This window comes from Haliaeetus albicilla, chromosome 1 (assembly GCF_947461875.1).
Source record: "Haliaeetus albicilla chromosome 1, bHalAlb1.1, whole genome shotgun sequence".
NCBI classification, from domain to species: Eukaryota; Metazoa; Chordata; class Aves; order Accipitriformes; family Accipitridae; genus Haliaeetus; species Haliaeetus albicilla.
In genome coordinates this window covers 78,716,378-78,738,161 of record NC_091483.1, presented here as the reverse complement: position 1 = coordinate 78,738,161, position 21,784 = coordinate 78,716,378, and the positions used below count along the sequence as shown (strand labels likewise).

The 21,784-nt window shown below is 44.9% G+C and overlaps 2 protein-coding genes across 10 annotated transcripts in view; one reads left to right on the top strand and one right to left on the bottom strand.

Annotated features, from left to right (window-relative positions):
* REEP1 (receptor accessory protein 1) overlaps nt 1-19,066 on the top strand; it is a 71,282-nt gene extending 52,216 nt beyond the window's left edge. For 4 of the 9 annotated variants that reach the window (XM_069796126.1, XM_069796117.1, XM_069796135.1 and 1 more), the window contains 4 exons: nt 3,594-3,629; nt 12,824-12,963; nt 15,439-15,506; nt 17,840-19,066. In XM_069796126.1, the coding sequence (XP_069652227.1) occupies nt 3,594-3,629; nt 12,824-12,963; nt 15,439-15,506; nt 17,840-17,906 (311 nt within the window). In that variant the 3' untranslated portion in view covers nt 17,907-19,066. Of the gene's footprint in view, nt 1-3,593; nt 3,630-7,823; nt 7,971-12,823; nt 12,964-15,438 lie in introns of those variants that run through there. The other 5 variants (XM_069796158.1, XM_069796151.1, XM_069796142.1 and 2 more) reach the window with 5 other exon arrangements.
* An 852-nt stretch (nt 19,067-19,918) lies between these two features.
* MRPL35 (mitochondrial ribosomal protein L35) lies at nt 19,919-21,603 on the bottom strand. The gene is made up of 4 exons (XM_069796183.1): nt 21,515-21,603; nt 21,218-21,395; nt 20,510-20,654; nt 19,919-20,282 (listed from the first exon to the last, which is right to left on the bottom strand). Exons 1-4 carry the CDS (start codon nt 21,543-21,545, stop codon nt 20,094-20,096), a joined length of 543 nt encoding a protein of 180 aa, XP_069652284.1. The 5' UTR covers nt 21,546-21,603; the 3' UTR covers nt 19,919-20,093.
* Nucleotides 21,604-21,784: the final 181 nt, after the last annotated feature.

Below are 21,784 nucleotides of genomic sequence, written 5' to 3'. Positions count from 1 at the left end.
GAGAGAATAGCAGCCTTATGATAATGAGGTGTCAAGAGCTACCCTCAGGTGATGGAACAGCTTAGCTATGGTCATTCAAGCTGTGCTTGAGTAAAGAGCTGTGGACTCAGGAAGAAATCCTGAGTTTGATCCAGATTAAAAATACTTTCTTGTACTATTTTTGAAGGATTATTTTTAACTCATACCAATTTGCTGATCCACCTTACTGGGAGCTTCCAAAATAACTGTTTTGGGAGACCTTTGGGGAGATATGTTATGAGATCAAGAGGCCAGGAACTGGAAGCTCCTCAAGCCAGCTTTGCTACTGAACGAATGGTGCATGGAAGCACACCCTTGCTCACAACAGTGAGGCAAAGACAAGAGATGGCTCTTTAGGTTGAGGTTACAGGAGTTTAGATGGGTCCCATTCCCTGAGCAATGAAAACACAGCCAGATCTGGTGTGGAACTTGGTGTTGCTACTTCTAATCCTGTTTTGTGACTGTGTTTAAGAGCAGATATGATATCTGAAAGAAAGTGATTTGGAAAGACAGGGGGATAGAGAGAGGTCTGTTGTCTTCCCTGCACAGATGAGACTGCTGAAGCTCAGGTTTGTTGGTGGAAAGCCCCCACTCCCCCTGGGAGCACCAGGAGTGGTTCAAGTTCTGGTTTCACACCTCTTGGACATGTTTCCAAACCCACTGAAACCTGTGAAAACACTCTGCTGACACTGGTGGGCTTTGGCTGTGGCCAAAAGCTGGCTGCAGGACCGTGCTGTGCTCAGGCTACATTAAATAACCACTCAGCTTGTTTCATTTCCATTGTTGTTATTTTTATAATGTGACTGGTGCTGGTTAGATGGATTTGTGACTTTCTGAGTCCCCTCTTGACACAAAGCACCGTGTGAAGAGCTTGACATTTAATTAGTAATGACCTCATGCAGATACAGCAAAGGTTTATTTTTGCCTGCTGAAGAGTGTCTTATGAGGCCAAGAAATAGAATATGCAAGAGCTGCCTTTGAGACAAGAGGAATTACTCCTTCTTTTCCTCTACCTTTTCCTGCTTTTTTTTTTTTTTAACCTCTACCTTTTGCTGTCTTTGCTGCCTTTCAGTGGTGCCTGCTATACGTTGAGCAGTCAGACTCGTGCGGATGGCCTTCCATAGGAGCAGGACTGCTCAGTGTATGGTGGGCTCCAGGTGCTCTAGGTGTATTCACACCCATTCCACAGAAAGACCCTTCTCCTCCTCCTGACACCCAGTCAAAAGCCACACGCAGATGACATGAAGGACCAAAGGCTGCTTTTGCCACGATTTATGTGTGGCTGCCGACCCCCCCACAGCACATTGTGAGGCATCACCACTGCTCCAGTGAAGCATGTGCACACCTTCCTTTGTCACAGGGTGAGGAAACACAATGATTGCCCTTCCACCGTCTAGCAAGCCCATGACCTGTCCTCTTTATCTGATCTTTTGCTTTGCTCTTAGTTCAGCGTTTCTTGATTTAGTGTCCTGGCACCCTGGTGATAGCCTGTGATATTTTAGCTTCGATGCCTGTTCCAACCTGTGCTTCTTCCACAGGCAGAACTGCCCCTTTCCTTTGGGAACTGTAAATGTGGCTACTCATTGTTATGGAAAACTGGAAGCTCCAGAACAACATTTCCAAATATTTTTCAAGGCAATCCTGTTGTTCTGGCAAATGTCCAGTAACAATCTACAGATGTGTCTTTATTAACAGGGGGGGGCTTTTGCACTTCTTAACCTTATGATATTGCCTTGAAAGCATCCTGGACAGTGCAGATAAAACTTGTTCCCTTGCGACGGCTGGTGAGTGGCACATGTGACTTGATAAGTGGGATATTTGCCACTGTGTCACATAGCTCAGTCCCATAGCTGATGCAAACATGTCTCATGGTTGCTGATGTCAGCAGAAACCTCCAGTGTGGGCTGGGCACTGGAGGCCAGCCTTGCTTTTGGGTGAGTCAGTGGGACATATTTCAGCAGCAGGAGATTTGCATTGCATCATGGGATGGTCAGTGTCCAGAGCTGACACTGTCTGGGCCAGAGGATCACATATTATGGAGCCACCCTCTGTACTTCCCAGACTGAGTGCCCTTTCTGCGGAAGCTTGTCCCAGGCAGAAATCATTCTCAGCTGGAACGATTTCGTAGCAGAAATGTGCAGTGTGCTTTCTGGTACTCTCCACACCTCTGTGCAGGAGAGTCAAGGCTGTTTCTTGGTTTTGCATTTAAGCACTGAAGGCTTTGCAGGACAGAACAATGGTGGCAGAATATCAGCATTCAGGATATGTCTGGATAGTTCAGTCCCCACCAACCAGAAAAACTCCAGAAAGATGTGTAAGAACAACCCATATGTATATGTTATATGAGCTCTCAGAGAATAAACCATCAAACTGTGATCAGCTGCCTTCCGTGTAAAATCAGAGGCTTAACACACAGCAGATCTCTTAAGGTTGGTTGAGACTCATCTCTTTCATATGAAGGCCCTAGTTTCATAGCAGCATCCAGCCAATGTGAGCCAGCACTCCCATTGAAAGGGTATGGCCCAACTGCTTGCTTCTGCCCCATACCATCCTTTCCCTTGGACATGTCTAAATCTTATTTATATATGCTGACTCCAGTCAGGGAGCTGGCTGTTCCTTGCTTCCAGGTTGCTCTTGACCTGGGTCAGATCCTTAAGCCTGTAGAAAGCAGCAGCAGACATCATCAATAGGTCAAGGAAGGTGGAGGCCAGAGTGCGAGGGGCAATGGGACATCTGTTTTCAGCTGCAGCACTGGTTTATGCTGGTTTAAAATGACTGTGAAACTGTGGAAGAACTTTCAGTGTCTACAGTGCAGGATAATTATAACCAAAGAAATCACACAGAGCTCAACCCTTTTTTTCTTCAAAAGCTTTTTTTATCTGGAGTCATTGATGCCACTGTAAGGATTAAATTGGAAGGCTCAAACTGGAAATTATTTCTAGGCTGTTTCCTGGAACACAAGCTATCCACAAAATGAAGCTGTAAAGGTCACACTTCTATGAACAGCTGTTAATCACTTGCATTTGCACTGAAGGGTGCACTGTAATTCCCTTGGTTGCTTTCATTCTTGCAGCAATTCCACCAAAATATAATTCCTGCAGGACTCCTCAGCATGTTCCTGATTTAGGAAGATCAGGGATCTGTGGATAGTTTTCCTTCAAAAGCTGCATGAATGGCTGCACCAGTGCTTGTAGAAGTCTAAACCTACTGAAAAAAATGCAGACATAGCAATACAAGTCCCAGTATTGCACCCTGTGTTTATTATCATCCAGCCTTTTGCACTGTGTTACCCATTGCTTATCCATGCTCCCAGGCCCCTCTAGTCAGGAGTTATTTCTGTTTAGTGATCTGAGAACAGAGCCAGGGAGCTGTACGTAATCCCAGCCTTAACACCCGTTGGGCACATAGCTTGGGGTGAGGCACGTTCCTGAGTCTGTGCTCTGTGCTGCTGAATAGAGACGATCGTCTCTTAATGCATACGGGGGCCCTGAAGTCCACTTCAAAATGATGCCAAGTGTTTTCTGAGAGGTAGTAGCTTAGCCTGATGAGTTTCTAATGCTCAGCTCCTCTTTCAGTGTGCACATGTTGCTCAGTATGCCGACTCCTCAGAGGTGAGTGCTGGATTTCCTGTGCCCCAATACCCACGCTTCCCTTTCAAGCATGGCTGCGTTCCCCAGCCTGGCTTGCTCCTGCCGCTCGTACTCATTGGGTTTCCTAACACCAGGGGAACAAAACCAGGGGAAGGCCAGGCTGCGAGTGAGTTTGAGAGCTGTGTGTGTGCTGATGGCAAGTATTGCAGTGCTTCTCACCTTACTGACCTGTGTTACCCAAGGCTGGGGAGTGTTTCTCTGGAGAAAAACATTCTGTTCAGTCCTTTCTGTTCTAGAGGATGTACCACTGTTCTTGCTGCACCAGTGTAACTCCTCTGCCCCCGTATCCCCCAGCGCTGGTGTAAAACCACCAGGAACGCAGCAGGAGCAAACCTTCCTCAGTCCCAGCCCTGTTGTGCTTTGTTCCCTAAGGATTGGCTTGTGTTTCTCTGTTGGTAGAGAGGACATTTGTGTTTGGGATGAGCAGGGTATATAGCAAAGCCCAGTAGCAGACCCTGGTATGATAAAATAGGGTTGAACAGACTCTCCCTGCTTCAGTCTGTGCTAGAGCCATTTTTGAAAAATGTCCCCACTGTCCCCAGCGTTTATTGTGTTTACAAACTTAGGAGTATAGTGAACAGTTTAGCTGCTGGTGGTCTTTTCAATGCTGCACCAGTTAGCTTGGTTGCTAAGAGCTGAGCCGTATCACTTCTGCATTTTGTCCCAGTGGCAGATGAAAGGAGAGGGAGGCCTCTGATTTGGGCATGCCAGAGGATGGGGCTGCCAAGCAGCTTGTCTAAGGAGAAAGAAGAAATCCAGACGGGCAGTGTCTCATGTTGGTGGAAGCAAAAGACCTTTGTAACTCCTTTACTTCTCATCTCATGTGCTTTTTGTTTATTTTGAACACTAATCAACCTGGGGATGGCAGCAGAAAGACTGAAGGATCACAGTGCTGCCACCGTGCTGCAGCCATCTGTGCCTCCCTGCTGCCTTGCACCTGATGTGCCATGCAGCCCTCTGCAGCATTAGTGCTTGGAGGCTGGTGATCCCAGCCTGATGCTGTCTCCTTGCACACTGCTTAGTGGCAAACCAGCCATCATACTTGATTTGTCACCCTCCCTGTTGTCCTTTTCTGGTTCTTTGCACCAGCACATCTGGGGTGAGTGTGCCACTGTGCAGGAGAATTAAGCCTGTTTAAGGTGGTATCTGTTTAAGCAATCATGAAACACTTGTATTCACAGTGCATTTTATTAGCAGCCTTCTAATTTTAGCCTAAACCAATTTTATGGATTTGACTTCAAAATGTTATTTATAAAAAGAATCACTGAATCATTAAGTGCTTAATAGTCATGAGTTAATCTTAGGAAAGTCATTTAATGGTGCTAAGGCAGTAATCAGTCCAATATGTTTACAAATTGGGCTCAAAGTCATGTTGATCTGGTTTAAATTGCATGCCTTGTCTTTCAGATTGGCTTGTTCTACTATTTTTTTTCCCCTGACATAATCCAGTCCCTTAGACCATGTCAATAGGGATATGCTGAGGCTCTATCTCATAGAGGGTTCATTCTGTCTCCACAGGCTGCCCTTTCTCTGTCTCCAAGGCAATAGATGCATTAATGCACTCTCAGACAACGGCCTGCCGTTTAAAATGCTCCTTTGTAAGTGCAGCTTTGCTAGCTTAGAGAGCTGACTACGTAATGTGAACACATTTTTCAATGCCACAAAAAGCAGGGGGAAGAAAGAAGCTAAGTTTGTTTAGCTAGGACTAAGTTGTTGTGAACTATTGGCACTCGTCTTTCCTTGGTGCAAACTTTTGTGTAGCCAGTTTCAGAGTGCAATCATGAAAAGTACTCATTTCCAAAGAGTTTGTAATCTAAATGGACAGATAGTCAAGTCTTACCTCAAGCAGGAGTATTAAAGGCTGGGTTAGAGCCATGATGCAGCCTTTTTGGTAGGAGCAGTTGCCTTAATGCTCTTGCAGGTGAAACTCAATTGTTTCTCTCGCTGGCTGCCTCAGAAACCCCCATAGCTTTTAGGAGAGCTAGTGGGAGCAGAAGTCTGCCCATCCTGCTCCCTAGATGATATCCTGAGAGAAGGTTTCATGAGGATATGGCCTGCAGGTGCCATGGAGTGCGCATTTACGCAGAGACTGAAGGCTAGGCTGAGTGCAGTGTGAGCTCCCCCTGTACTGTACTGGAGCAGATCTGTCAGCAGTGGTGGGCTCCTTTGCTGCCGAAGCTGTTTGCTTCACAGAAGAGCTCTTTCCTGCTCAGTGGGCTCACTCCAGCTGGCCTCACAGTCTGCACATGACAAAGCGTTGACACAATTCAGGACATTCATCCTCCTTTGCTCTGGGCAACATCGCTAAATGCAAGCATGTTCCACTATATATACTCCAGCACGTCTTCTTGTCAGCTTCTATGCCAGCTCTTCTTGCTCTTGTTCAGTGGCAGGCCTTTGCTGACAAAACTCCTTCCAGGTCTTTACACAAGTTTCTGATTTCTCTCTTCTGTGTTCATGGCCTGTGGAAAGTCAGGCTGCAGCATTAAGGGACAACGGTACAATTACGTAAAAGCTCTTTTTTCCCCTTCAGGAAGGACAGAGTGAAAATCTCCAGGGATATCTGTTTGTCTTTTGGCAGTGCCTGGTAAATGCTTAAACGCTGGTCAATATTAAACAACCTTGCTTGGAACTAGCATTTAAGAAGTAACAAATACTATGTTCAGTGGTATTCTCTCAACTAACATCTCCTAGGTGCTGTTGCAAAGACCTGTGGCATGGTCGAGAGAGGGGAACAACTTTAATCCTTGCAGAGAATAAATATATCTAGCAGATATTGAAGAATCAGCTGTATATCAGAACTGTTGTGGCTGCATGTATTTGAGGGGGCATTTATTACTAAAATGCTGATCAGGAGCCTTAGGCAATGTAAGAAATGTGCAAGGACATTAGTGATGAATGGGACTGTTTTTTGAGTATGCATCACAGGGTTGTGCTCCATAGTGGCGACTGATACAGTAGTGTACGCCTTAAAAACTACAGATCAGCAGTGACTGACAGTCAGCCTAGCCAACACCTTCAGTTAGGCATGCACAAGGTGTTGCAGCATCAAGCCATGCCCTGGAGTTTTTCCAATAAAATAATATTGGATCTCTTCCTACATGTGGTTGTCACCCTGAAGACAAGGTAACAGATCACAGACAATCAGCAGTACAGCTCAGCAAGGAGCTTAATGGGACATTCACTTAATTGTGTTTTAAACCTTACTGATATATTAGATATATCCAACCCCATCTTTGTGGTAAGCTACAAATTGCACGTGAGATTGTTACAGTGGAAAGTACTCTTAAAAAACTAATTGACTTTGCATCAAGGGGGCTGTTCATGTATCTCTGAACTAATTGAATTAAATGGTGTAGGTGGTTTCATTTTTGTTCTCGGCCAGTTTTGCTTCCAGCTCTTGTGCTGGTTTTTTTTTTTTTTTTTAACCTTTCTCTCATTGAGCTTAAAGAACAAACGACAACTTTCCATTGCTCTAGGCATTTTGTTCCTTAAAACTTCCCTTTACTAAATGTTGAATCAAATTTTTACACGGATGATTTGCATCACTTTGCAACAGTACATCTGAATGGCAATTTGGGATTTTCTCTGGGTATTTAAAAATACTTTCATACTTATTTTGGTTATTTCCTAGAAGTACATTTGCATTTTACCAACAGACAGTTAAAACATTAATTGTTGTTTAATAAACTCCAGTTGAACCACAGCTATTATGAAAGCAAAGACAAAAGATTTCTGTGCTCTGCAACAATGTTCCTTCCCCCTCTACACCCAAATGTTTTCCCCTAACAGTTTATTCTTTCCTTTTCTCTATGTAAATATTATGGGACTCTGATGTAAGTGTTACAGATTGCATGAGTTTTCTTCTGAGGTGTTTGAAATAGACTAGCACTTAACAACTAAATCATTTGCGGGATGCATTTTGATTAACGGATGACTTTGTTGATGTGATTAGACTTGTTTGCTTTGGTTGCACTTGATTTCAGCTTTGGAAAGGATGTCTGCCTCTGTTTTGTGGCTCCTGGGCAGTGTGTGCTGGTAGAGTTGGCTGCTCCTAACTTCTTGGTTTGGCGATGAAAACTCTTGGGGAAGTACATGACTTGGATCAATGTCTTTTGGAAATGATGGCAAATTTATCTTTGTTGCAGGGAAAAGAAGCTGATGGCCATCGTATAATAAATATGTGTTCTCTTGCTCTTATGAAGTGGTGTGCAAACCTCTTTATATGAACTATCCCCTGGAAAGGCTTAGCTTTGGTGTGACCTTACCTTCCATCACAATAATACAATACCTTGCTTCTGGCTTGCGTAGTTTGTGACAGTGGTTTTCCCCATTGCTCCCGAGGAATTACAGTGATGGGAGGAAGAAGTATTGTGCCCAGCAAAGTAAGGGGGAGTGCAGCTTCTCTCAAAGGTATTGGGGTGCCTGATTCCCACAGTAACTGTATTTAAGTGTCCAAATTTTTCAGAGGATTTAGATCAAAGTGATTTGCTCATCTGTAGTTAGAGTGGGCCATGTCCTGACCTCAGTTGTACTCACGAAAATCCATGGGAGTTACTCTGAATTTACACAGCAGCATAGACAAGAGCCTGAATCAAAGCAATTGCTGAAAAAACAGCCAGCTACTGAATCCCATTTGTTGCTGTAGAAAGAGTTTTGCAAGTGAGATTTTTTAGCCCATGTAGAATCACAGAGATTAAAGATGACAACGATCTGGCCCTACTTTCCCTTGTCTGTGCTGGGTTGTTCCCTGTGGTGCATTTAATAGCTTAGATCCCAACCCTGTCTACTTTAACTTGGAATATGCCCAGCTTCAGGGCTTCCCACACAATGTGTTGGCTGTATAAGTTCCCTTTGAAGGAATTAGGACAGGGTGATAGGAACTGGAATTAAGGGGTCCCTTTCCTTAGGCTGTTTACAGTGAGACTCTCTCTTGCTTCAGTGAAGAGAGAAGCGTGATCTGGTCTGGATACTGAAAAGACATTTGCAAGAGGCAGCAGCAGATTTAGCACTGGCACACCAGTTGACCTCCTGTTTCTGCAGCAGTTCTGCCCCTTCATGCAAAGGTGTGGAGCCATAAATGTAAGACGTGGAGACACCTGAAACACAGCCCACTCTGAGATGGGGAGTGAGTCTCCCAAAGAGGAGAGAGCCAAAGGAGCCATCTGGCGTACAATCCGTGCTTGTACACAGCCACCTCCTGATTGTGACACAGTCCCTGGGGCTGTCAGCTGCTTCCCTGGAGCAGCACACACTGCTGGCTCTGCCACTTTGGGGACATCTGATAGTGGCCTGAGGCCCCACAGCCTTAGATCCTAAAGACAGCTCTTAGAAACACACAGGAGGTCACCCGAGGCCAAGTGCTGTCCTCAAGAAGCCTGTGCCAGCCCTGACTGTGTTTTGCTCCTCGGTCTGCTCCTTCTCCAGAAAAAAACCTTGGTGTCCCAGAACCCATCCATTCACTTTAAGCCTCCATCTCCTTTCGCACCAATTCCTCACATGTGCGCTTATTGTTCTGGTTAATCCCCTGCTTTACATTTTCTCCTGCAGAGGACTCACTGTTTTGGTGTAGGAAAATGATTTTTTTTTAATCCTGTCATCACCCTATGCACAGAAAAAACAGCTTCAGTGTTGGCGCTCACACACCAGCAGCCCTTCAGAGATGAGTTGCCTCCAGTCCCACAACAGCGTAATGCTTCCACAAACGTGGGACAAAGTCTGGCACCCCAGATCAATAGGAGGTTGGGATTGCCCACAACAGAGTTGTCCTCCCTGAGGCAGGATGGGCAGGGAATCCTCCCTTCTTGCTCTGGGTCTTAAAGAAAGGGCCTTGTGTATTCAAGGTCTGCTCTCATCAATGGTCAGAAATGTAGTGGAAAGGCCTGGGATAGACCCACTTCTTCCCTTTCCAGTTCAGTGAGGCTGAAGCAAAACTGGTTCCCATTTGGCTGGTTTTCAGTGCCTCATTCACAATGAGATGGAGCAGGGAAGAAGAGGGTGTCAGCCCAGCTTCCAGTGGACTTTACAGATCTCTCTGGTGTGGAGGTCAAAGCAGTATGTGCCAGCTTGGAGGCTGAGCTTTCCTCTCGATCTTCACAGAAGCAGCTCCAGAAGACAGATGTGATGCTCAGGCTGACGGAGAGAACGGAGGAGCCTGCAGGAGGCTGTGCCTCTCCTGTGCCTGCCATGGAGACAGGCAACGCAGGCGGCAGAGCTGCCTGGATATTTTTTCACCCAGCACCCAATTCAAGAGAGAGAATAGTAATGGAGAAAGCAATGTACGCTGGAAAAACATGGGATTCACGGGAGCGTTATTAGGGCTGACAGTTCCTTCTGTCTCCTTTCGCAGTGGAGCAGCTGGCTGGAGGAGAAAGGGAGCAGCGCACGTTTGCCTGATCCTGTATGCTCTCAGTTTCAGCAGCCAGTGTCTCTGCACTCTGGTCACTGAATGCTCAAATTCTGGTTCACCAACACCCCTCCATCCTGTCCCATTTGAAGTCCTCTTTTCCCTGGGGAAAGCCGTTGTCTCCTCACAGTGGCACATGGTTGGAGGTGTGGTGTTGGGCCACTGTGCAAACCTCAGTGAGGCAGTTTAAAGAAGTCCTGACCCACTTTTACTATCTGGAAACAAACTGCCTAAATTCCAGCCTGCAGTCGACATCTGGGGGACCTCCAGGGAAGAGGGCAGCTGGGAGCAGTCATATGAATTGGGGGCAGTACTTGGCCTCCAGGCTGCAGATTTGGGCATGCTTGGTTCAGGTTTTGCTGAACAAATAGTATTTAAAACAAACTTTACTGCATTTTTTGTTGGCTTAGTGAGGCGCCAGGGACCAGCTTCCACATCCAAGATGGCCTAAGCTAGGCTCCTCCTGGGTAGCTCACTTCCCAAGTGGAAGGATAAAATAGTAATTAAAATAAAATGTTCCTGTACTGTTTTGCCGTGTGGTCTAGAGAATATTTAATTTTCTCCACAGTGTAGTCTTAACACTATAGTCATATATAGAAAAAAAAAAAAATTCAGCGTTATCCCGGGCCTCTCTGCAACATTACTATCAGCATTTTCAGTACAGCTGGGAAAAAAAGTCAACTTCCAGCTCTTCATGGAAACCTGTGATGGTGTCTTTCAGCCTGTCCATGCAAATGGTGATATAGTGGTAGAAACACAGGGTCAGTGGCCAGAGGATGGTGTGCATCGCTCTCTTGAGCTGCAGCCGCATCCTGTGCACTGAACGCAAGGGCTGAGAGCATTTAGCTGCTGAGTTGAATTTGGCACTGGAGAGAGCCCCAGTAACCTGCTCGTGACTCATGGTGTTGCTGTAGCCAAATCACTTTCCCTTTGTCTCTCTGTTACCCGACTGAAAGAGCTGTGGGAGAATTCAGTTCTTTTATGCTTTAAGAATCTAAATGGATTAATAAGTATTAGATGTTTAAGAATCCTCTTTGATTTTAGTCTTTGGGTTTTAGTCTTTGGTCCAGCAGAGCCTTCCAGTCAGGCTGAGACAAGAAGCACAGAGCATTATTTCTATGTGTGTTCATACAACAGTGTAAGAATAGAGCCAATAATTGTGATTAATGCCATCTAAACAGCAAACACTTCCACTCCTGACATGTTTCAGAATGAAAAAAGCCTAATTATCAGTTAAGCAGGGAAAGCTCCAGCCCTGCTGACAGGAAACTGTGGAGATGCAGAAAGCTTGGTCATGCTGGGTGTCCTCTTCTGTACCTCGTGCTTTGGACTGTCCATTAAAAATACCATCTTGCTTCACTGTCCAGATTTAAGGCAGCAAATGGATTGTGTTTTGCAACATCACCAGTCCCATAAGTTCATGCCCTAAGTTATAAGGATAAGAACCACCAAGCAGACGTTCGTGGTCTGTAGTCATGGTGGTGTCCCACAAACAGGGTCCGTTTACCTGGTGTGCAAGCCAGTAACACACAGAGTCAAGGTATTTTCAAATTAATCTCATTGATGTGCATGAATGGGTGCCTGTCTCAAGACAGCACACCCTTGTCTCAAAAATCCTCACATTTATACACTTAACTAATACATATTCATTATTATTTTCCCTAATGATTGGTTCTTTCTTCTTCACCTATCATGTAAATTAGTGCTCAGACTCTGTCTTCCTCCTTCATTGTCTTCTTTTGAGTAGGTGGTATCATTTGAGTAGGTAGTCAATGAGTTGGTGGTCCCAATCTCCCCCTTTAGGAGTTACCTTTTACCTACTTCTTCCCTAATCTTGGCAGTTCCAAGCAGTTCTTCAAGGTTTATTGACCAGACCACAATCCATTACCATTTCTGACATAAGCATAAAGCCCCATTGTCTAGTAGTTAGTTCCTAAACCCTAAATAGTGTCTAGTTATTGCTTCCCTACTTTAAATATTAACTGGTGGGGGTTGTAAACAGGACTTTAGAAGCTCCCTGGTTATTTCAATCATATTATATATATTGATTGATAACAGTGGGGCCATAATCTGCCTTCAGATCCATCAGTGGAGTTAATGCTCCATAGATTTACTCCAGAGTGACAGAAGAGAGACTTTTCCCTGCTCTGGTCTTGCAGCAACGTACCCAGTTGCTGAGGGTCCATTCAATGGCTGGTGAAGCTTTTGGTTAACTTCAGTGGATCTCAGACTGGGTGCTTGGCTTGAGCTCTCTCAGCTTCAAGTCCATTAGTGCTGCTGTGCTTCATATTTCTGCATCCCAGGCAGCTCTCTCTATACTGACCAGAGGGTTTCAGCACTCATTTGGCATCTTCTAGAGGATACACCTTCTGGAAGCAGCAGATGCAGGAGCTAGGAATGGAACCAGAGATTCAAGAAATCTGCTATTTTATATATCCCTGAACCAACCAAGCAAAAAAATGTCTTTCTAGAGTCAACCTCCAGAACATCAGAGGCTGTGAATTTAGTCTCAATTCTATGTAAACCAATCCAAATAGAGCTTATAATGGCTTCATAAACAAGAGCCTTTTGTTTTCTAACCCCACAGCTGCTATTACTAGAGTGTGATGTGTGAATCTTCTGCCTATTAATCCCTGGAAGATGCATGGCTTTGCAGTGAGGTGGCATTTGGCAGAGTGTGAATCAAACCATCACTGATTTCCTCATGCTTTGTCTTCACATTTAGACTGTAAATGGCCATGTTAAATAGGTGTGGACAATAAGTATGAAAAGCCACCTGAGGCAAACTGTGAAACAAAAAGCTCTGTGTTCTCAGATGATGAAGAGAACGATTCATTGGATTGTGCATCCATGAACAAAAGGCCCAAAAAGAAGGATCAACCCCTTGAGGTACTTCCGTATTGTCAAGGATCCTCCTTCCATGACATTCCTTGAATCTTCAACTGAGTGAACATCTCTCTTTGGTCTAAAAACACTGAGTCCAAACAATACATTTTGGGTCTTTCAAGGGTGGGTCTTGCTATGGGTTCACTCACTTTTCTGCATGTGTGGATTTCCTGAAAGAGGTCTGAATTTGTGCCTGTGGAGATAATCATTATACAGGGCTTTGGAGCTGGATCTGAATTGGAAAACTTGGAACTAGCTCTAAACCATGTGCTAATGTGAAGGTATTTGGGTGAGATGCTTTGGATATCAACTGCTAGTTGATTTTTCATGTCTGTAGGGGAAAATATATTCTCACCCCCAAGGCAGGGTAGCTATGGTGAGAACAGCCAGCACCCAGGGTCAGAGTGCTCACAGTTCAGAGCCCAGTCCTTCTCGCTTGAGTTCACACCTAACCAAACCGCACCGAAACCAGCGGTAGTACTTCCTTCATGACTTCGATATGTTTTTGAATCAGGGACTGTATTAACAAGTATACTTGCAAGTTGCTTCATGGAAACAAAAGAACTAAAGGAGATGCAGATCTCACAACATGGTTTGCCAAAAGCAATTTTAGCAATCTTTTGTTCTGGAGGAAATAAAACCTCCATGGGAGATGCTGTAGGCAAAGACTCCTTCCAGATCTGGGCAGGGGGGATGGAGCCACAGCCAGCAGCTCTCAGATCTGAGCCGGGAGATCTCCACCATGGGGGAGCTGGGTTTGTTCCACCCTCCCCTTTGCTCAGTGTGAGGGAGCGGGAGCGGTGTGGTTTGGTTAGTAGTTGTATGTCCTCCTGGTGGGTTGTCCTGCCTCTAGGGGCTCTCAACAAAAGCTGGACTGCTCTGTTCTTGCCTTAGAAAGATGCAGCCTCTCTAGCTACTCTCAGAGCTGTCTAGTGGCCTCCCAAAGGAGGCAGATCTATTAATTTCTGATTTAAGAGTCTTTACTGTGCAATTAATGGCTCGTTTGCTTTAAGAGCCATGTGGCTTCCCAAAGAGCAGCCTTCTTCCAAGCTACAGGAGGTACTGCTCTAGTTGTCAGGCTGTGTCCCAGGGTTCCTGGTTTACAGATACCGACTCTGAGCCAGCAGCTATGGAGTCTGGTGTGGTGCAGGATCCCTGGCTGCCATGCACAGCAGCTTTCTTCCTCAGCTCTTCTCCTCCAGCTGTGCCTTTCTGGGTGCAGCCATCCCATCCAGGTCTGTTGTGGTTTTGGGGATTTGCAGTGGCAGCTTGGGGTAAGATTTCAGGCTTGGAAGATGGGGTGAGGTGTTGGATTAATCCCATCTCTGCGAGAAACTACTTTGGTTTATGGGCAAGCTAGAAGAGATGGAGATTTAGATGGAGTCTAAACAAAACCTCGCCATGTTGCAGTTCCTTAGCTGTATATGAATATTTACACTTTGCTGCATCATGGGGATGCAGAAACACAGCATGATCTTGGGTTTGAAAGTCCTATAAAATACAAATGACAAAGTCCTCACTTATGAATGGTAAGATCCTGTCAGAGTCTTACAGGTAAATAGGTTGATGCTGTTAAAGAAAACAAGAATTTGGATATTTATGTAAATGGGGTAGAAGAGCTCACCAGGCCTTGCAGTGTTACATGGTGTTATGACAAGCTTCCACACTGAGAATTTGTGCTCCTGCACAACATCTGGTAACCATTTCTTTTTGTGAAGCTTGCAAGACACAATGCCATGCCAAAGCTCTTCTGAGACAAGTATGCACTGCAGATTAGGGTGGTTTGGGTTTTTTTTGTTTGCTAGTCTAACTAGTTTCTGTCTCAGTCTGGAGAACAGGGCTAATCATAGTAAACCAATTTCATAAAGTTGGTCTGGCTCCTCCTGGGTGTTCAGGGCTCCTTTTAAAGCTCTCTGCATCAGCTGACTGCAAGGCAGAATTGCAATAGTTGGCTTCTAAAATAATTTCAATGGATTTTGTCTGGCCTGTTTCCCAAGCAAAAGGCTGATCTTTTAAAAGAGTTCTGCCTTGTGAGAATTAACAGGCTCAGTGTGTTTTACCTTGGGGACCCCTTCAGCTTTGTAATGCCCCAATGAGCTGTACCCTCAGAGGGGCTGCGGCTGGACTGGACAGCGCAGGGTGGGCTGGGAGACACCAGAGCTGGCTTCCTGCCACCAGTTTGCTCTCTTGATCCAGGAGCTGCTGTAAATGACACCAATTTGTCCTGCCTCCTTTGACCGTTATGTTATTAGCGATCTTTAGCCACACCTCTAACCAAGTGCCAGAGGGGAAGGTGTTTGTGTAACCTGGGTAAAGGACTACCAGTCTTCAGTTGGTCATTCATTAATGATCTACGGGGCCAAGATCTGCTTCTCCACTACTTTGCACCTGAAGAGGTGCCACAAAGATGGGTGAGTTTTAAGGAAAGAAAAAACATTTCCTGTTATGCCACTGAAGTTTTTTCTTGCTTTTCTGCAGGCACCGCCTAGGACCCTTAGACCTCGCTTCAGGAAGAAAAGTACCTCGTCCTCTGCCACTGAAACAATGTGAGTGCAATGAGCCAATAGCACCAAGATCCACAGAATGTCTCTCTTCTGCCTTAAAGAGCTACTCGTTAATAATGTAGGAAACAGCAGTGGGATGGATGTGCTTTGATGTACAGCATTGTAGACATGGCCTTTCTCTTTCCTCTCTCTGTATCCTTCTGTTACATGCTTCTTGCGTTTGTCCGTGGCGTGGATAGGACAGTCTGGCAGACACCTGCAGGTTAAGAGTCCTTGTTTCGTTTGCAGAGTGTCCACCCACTCACGCTAATCCTGTAAGGCTGTACATTTACAAGTCTCATTTGTGTCTGCATAGCTCTAGCTCTGTGAATGCACAGTGGAAACAAAAATAATCAGTTATTCATAATGATACATTGACAGTGTATTTATTTATGGCTTTATCATTAATGAAGTGGATTTGCAGAAGCCATGGATTTCTCTTTCCTCCCTTCCTCCTCAAGACTGTGAATGATGTAGCAAATGTCAAAGTACTTTGACTGTACAAAATGTCCAAGATTCATTAGCAAAAGCTGAGCTGCAACTCTGTTTCTCTTTCTGCAAGTAAATCACCTGTTCTGAGAAAATCATTGTGCTAAGACCATAGAGACAGAAACACAGAGGATGAGGAAGAGGTCTGCAAGAGAAAACATATGGTTTCAATGATGTAATGAAGGGGGAGTCTTAATTTTGATCAGACTGAGCCAGGAGAGTATTGTGTGGAAAATGATGGCAGCTAGAAGAACTAGATCGTATTGCTTGTGGCAAATGTTCTACTGCCAGTTTTAAAGGGTAAGCAAGCCAGGCTTATACTAGCTGCAGCGACAGAAGTTAGAATCACTTTAGTGATGCACTTCCAGGGGGAAGTGCACCTTTCTCTCCTGCCTGCAACAGTGTCAGTCCCAGCGCTCTGCTTTCCTGGTGAGGTGCTGCTGTTTTACTTGCACGAGCAGAGCAGGATGCTGGGTCTGAGCTGCTTTTTGAAGCCTGGAGTTTCGCCTGTAGCGTGGAGTTTGGTTAGAACCACAAGAACCAGATGGAGTGGTGTATTTGTATCCATATATAAATGAGAAATATAAAAGAAGAGGAAGACGTGGTAGGGTTTGTGTATTTGTGCTTCAAGTTGGTGTCTCTTGTAAGTGTTGAGCATGTGAGATTCACACATAAATTAATTACGTGGCCCTTTGTGTTTGCTCTTGGACCTGTCACATAGACTAGAAAAACATTTAGCATTATGTAGAACATGCCATTACTAATGGATCAATACACGGGCTTGATGATGAACAGTACTGTTAATCTAGTTCAGGTGCAGCAGTCCAGGATGCCAACAGCCAGCTGGAGTGTATCAGGCTCAGAGATAAATCTGAAGTGGCCTTTGAAACCTTTTCTCTGCCAGGTATGCATCGATAGCCCAGCTGTCCCTGCCTGATGGATCCCTGAGGTTTCCCCCAGAGCTTCCTACATATGTAGGGAAGAGAGAAATAAATTACACGCACACACAAATGTTTATCTGACCTGGCTAGGAAGTGGAAAAAGCAAGCAGGTATTTCCTGTGTCTGCCACAATATTTGGCCTCATTACCTGAGAATTTTATTTCCTTTACATGTGCTAACTCAATCATATTTTGCAATGGCTAAGAAGGAAAAAGTCTTCAGAAAGTAAACTGAAAAAAAGAAAAAACAACAAACCTGTCTAAATAGCAGTTACAGAAGAGTCAGTCCTTGGAAGATACTCAGCAAAAGCTTTGAGGAGCTAAGCTTGTGTGTTTTGTTTCTAAGCAGATTTAGAGTTTATTTGATTTCTTTTGGCAAACATGAAAAAGAACTAGAAAAACTGCCTGCAGTGTTAGCAGAAAATAAAATCCTGTTGCAAGCAAGCTACGTTTCCCTGCTATGCAATGGGCTGCCATAAGATAAAAAAGAAGCTGACAAGTTTGCACTCAATTATGCCAAAAAACCTGACAACATAGAGCTACGTAACATCTGACAAATTCTATTCTCAGACATGCTGTATTAACATTGATTCTCACTAAAATTATTAAATGTGCGTCTAATCTGCTGTTTTACTGTAAACTTGACTGTTTAGCATTTCTTAAGTGCTGAGGTGAAATTGTTGACAAGGGAGTTGCCTTATATCTCTCAAAACATTCACTGTATAAATGAGAAAATAAACCTTTTCATATCTCTAGCAAAAATCTATTAATTTATCAACTGAGCTGTATATTTGTGTATAGATAGACAAGAAATGTGAATGCCTAACCACGTACACTTAGTGCTGTAGTGTTCTGTATACAGAAGAGAACGGTCATTTGCTTTTGATTCCTCATCTTCCACACACAGGTTGTTTACAGGTGTTGCCCTGAGTCTGTCATTTCACTCTTTGGCTACTTGCGTTCATTCAGAGTAAACACCAGACATGGAGTCTTTTGTTCAGTTTTTCTCTTGAACCTCTGCCAAGGAAGAAGCCCGATGCAGCGAGTTGCCTTCCTGCGCTGATGCTGACCCCTCCTGGCAAACGAGAGTTTGCAGGACTCGAGCAGAGAGGACGCACAAGGCTGAAGTGAAATTTGCATTATTTCGACCAAGTAAAATTGAGGCTGAGGGAAAGGAAACTGCAGCTGAAGACGGTCCATGGAAAACGGGCCAGTGAATTACCTCACCCATTTACCATGAATTCACCTTCATTATGAGGAGAATATGCTTAGAGCAGCTCAGCGCAGTCCTCCATGCCTCCTTTCTTGTTGTAGGGGCCAGCGTCAGCGCAGTTACAGCCATCACCAATTGCTGAATCAGGATCACATCAAATATAGACAAGACAGACTTCATGTGTATCACTGTCACTTTGGAATTAATCCCACACTAACCTAAATTGTGTAAGTAAGTGCAAACCCAGCACAGAAGGAAAGGAGAATCAGCTTATTTATTCCTATTGAGAGGGAGAAAGCTGCTTGGAGAGGTGCAATGCTCCCTAGCCTCATGTAAACAACCTGCTGCCTCTGACTGCTCTCTAAAGTAAGTGTTCTCATGTAGTGATGAAACCCTTGTGCTTGTGACCAAATGCTCGTTAATCACAGTCTCCTTTTTGCTGTTTGTTTTGGGTACCCGTTTTGCATCTAGCACCATATTTCAAATAGCAGAGAACACTACGTTGGGATTCGCGTTTAGACAAACTACTTAAGGATCATAATTGTGCACTTCATGTGATCTCTTTCCCGTGATCGGTAGAAAAGATCTGTGATGAAATGGTACACTTAATGCCTCACAAGGATGGCCACTACAACAGTATTCCAAAGGTTGATGTTTTGCTGGTTTTGTTATACTGCTTGATATACATCTTGAATAAAGTCTTAATCTTTTCTTTAAAAAAAAAAAAGAAGAAAAAAGAAAACATCTTTAGTCTGTTCAATGTATCTGGCAGGCCAGAATAATTACTTTGATTGCTGTATTATTTTTATCTCAATTCTGGCTGACTGTATATAGATGTATTCACTAAGTGCTGCATGTCCTTCAGAACTTCTTTCTGTATTATGAACTGGAAAAAAAAAATACAGCTACTGAACACTCTGAGTAACTAGTGAATTCATTGAAACGCTACAGCCTTGTACAGCAAACCATCTCTTGCTATACAGGTGGCTCCGGAGCTGACAACCAGGGACTATCTGCTTAATAATGGGTTAGTTATTAGTGAACCTTTTGAAGCTACTGCTAGAAGCAACTGCTTTTCATACACTTGCTGGAGTATCCACTTTGTAGAGAAAACCTCCTGTCTAGCCCTTAGCGAAACCAGAGACTAGTTGCATTGTACACTCCAAAGGGACCCTATGATAAATTCTTGGTTTTGCTCCATATATACACATGATCAGCATGAGGTATAATTAGGCTTAAAGACTAAAAACAAGAAAATACTCAGAATTGGCTGCTGGAGGGTATAGTGTAGGACCCAAAGAATATATTCTACTACTCAAAAACCAACACAGGATACAAAATGTGAGTCCTGTAATGAAGTTTGGTGGCTAATACATTTTTACATCAGTTATAAAAACTGCATGTAGCCATGAAACACTGTTTTGTTTTGTTTTTTTTTTTTCTATGCTCTCTAGCATGGAGATATGGCAACAGCTTATCTGGTACTGTGACAGGCAGCAATACTGAAACAGACCCTGCTCTCCTTTCTCCCCTTCCCCAAGGAGACTCCATTCAGTGACCTACCAATAAGTATGGGTACAGCAAAATATATCCTGGGGTTATTTAAGTGTGTTTCTTTTAAAAATTTTAAGATTAAATATGTTGAATTATTGACTTTTAGTGATGTTTAGACTATTCATCCATGTACGTATGTTACACACAACCACAGGAAACCAGAACATGTAGGTGACCAGCTGGACCTCTGCTAAGTAAAATACCAATTGCAGCTCAAGATGATCTTGAACATTCCTTTATTTTGGCCACTGATACTCACAGTTCTTATCAGATGATATGCATATGTTTATTTAGAAAAGCAACAGGTATTACAGATTTATGTTCTAAAATTCAGACCATGTGACATGTACCACCACCTCTTTCCTAGAGTTATGCAAAAATGAAACCAAGATTTCTACACACGAAGATTCGTGCGATCATGATACTTCTGGTAGGGATCATTAACGTACCAATTTCTTCTTTTCCAGAAGGAAGTGGTCATTTTGTCAAGGAGTTTACATTGCGTTCTAGTGCACAACACCAGCTCTCTCAAACGCTTCCTCTGGGCGGCTGACTTCTTCCACAGTTTCTTCTTATAACCAGCCTGTCAGAAGAAAATACACAAAAGACATTTAAGTGGGTGACTGCAAATACATATATACAGCAATACTGATAAGCAAACCAGGACAAATTCCCCACTGTCAGTAAGATGGGAGTGTTTTTACAGAGCTTTTTTAAACTTCCATACTAGCTACTGCCCTGTAATGGAAGGAAAACAATTAGTCCACTGATTGTGAAGAACACGCTTTTATCACAAAGAAAAGTCCTTACCTTTCTCCTAACCCAAAGGCCATTGTGCAGCCGGAGAAACCTATCGATGACAGCCTTCACGGTTTTCCTCTTCCCATTCCGTAAGCTACAGTAAGTGAGAGTCCTCACTGGCTGTTGAAGTATACTTGGAAGTAGAGATGTGACACTAAAAACCACCCCAGAAACAGGGCGGGGAAAAAAAAAACAAACAAAAACGAACAGGATTGAAACAACTTTTTCTAAAAGTAATCACTGGATTTTCCACACACAGAGAAATCACAAGTGGCTGTGGCTCGTTGGAAGGTCAACAAGAACTCAGCTAACATTACAGCACACCACTTAAACGAGTGCATACGTGTGAATGCTAACTGCAGTGCTGAACTATAGTCAAAATTAATCTCAAAGTTATTATTCTACACAGAACAGCTTCTTCCATCTACTAAAGGTGGTTAAACACTCAAGAGCAAACATTCAGCTGTTACTGGCATTCAGGAATTACTTTTAGAATATTAATTATCAGCAAGAGGAACAGCGGCAATTACAACAAGGCTGTTTGCAAAGCCTATGCCTGCGAAGTATACTCCGTTTTAGGTCCCGCTTCAAGCATTACGTTTAAGATAAGTGGGAGATTTGGGGCTAAAAGAGAGACCCGTTTGCTAGAGCAAAATTAGCCCAGGAAGCCCTTCAAAGCGGTTTATACGAACCTCCTTCGACCGGCGCAGCCCGTACCTGCTGAGGACCGGGGGGGTGCCTCCCCCCGACAGGTTCCCCCACAGCACCCGCGGTTTCCGCAGCGGGGCGGCCGCCGGTACCCGCACCAGCCTGACGCACCGGCCGGAGAGACCGGTGAGAGTGCTCCCCGCGCCGGGGCAGCGGGCGGCCCACGAGGCCCAGCGACCCACGATCCCTGCGGAGAATGAGACCGTCAGGAGACGCCCCGCGCTGCCGCCCCGCGCCGCCATTTCACAGGCGGCCCCCGACCCGACATGGCCGCCCGCTTCCCCTCAGCCGCCGCGCGCCACCGACCCGCCACAACCCCGCGCGCCGCCGCCGCCATTTCCCAGCGCCCCGGCTACGGCAGCCTGCGAAGGTCAGGCCGCACCGGGGGCGGGGCGACACCCGGAGCCGCCTCTGACCGCCCCGTCCACTCCCGCGCATGCGCCACCGGGGCCGCCCCCGCGTTCAGGGACACCCCGCCGGCGGCGGCGGGAGGTAGCATTTGCATATGGCCGATTCCTTCCCCTCTGATTGGGCGCGCTGCCCGTCAGTCTCTGCTAGGAGCGGCCACGCCCCTGG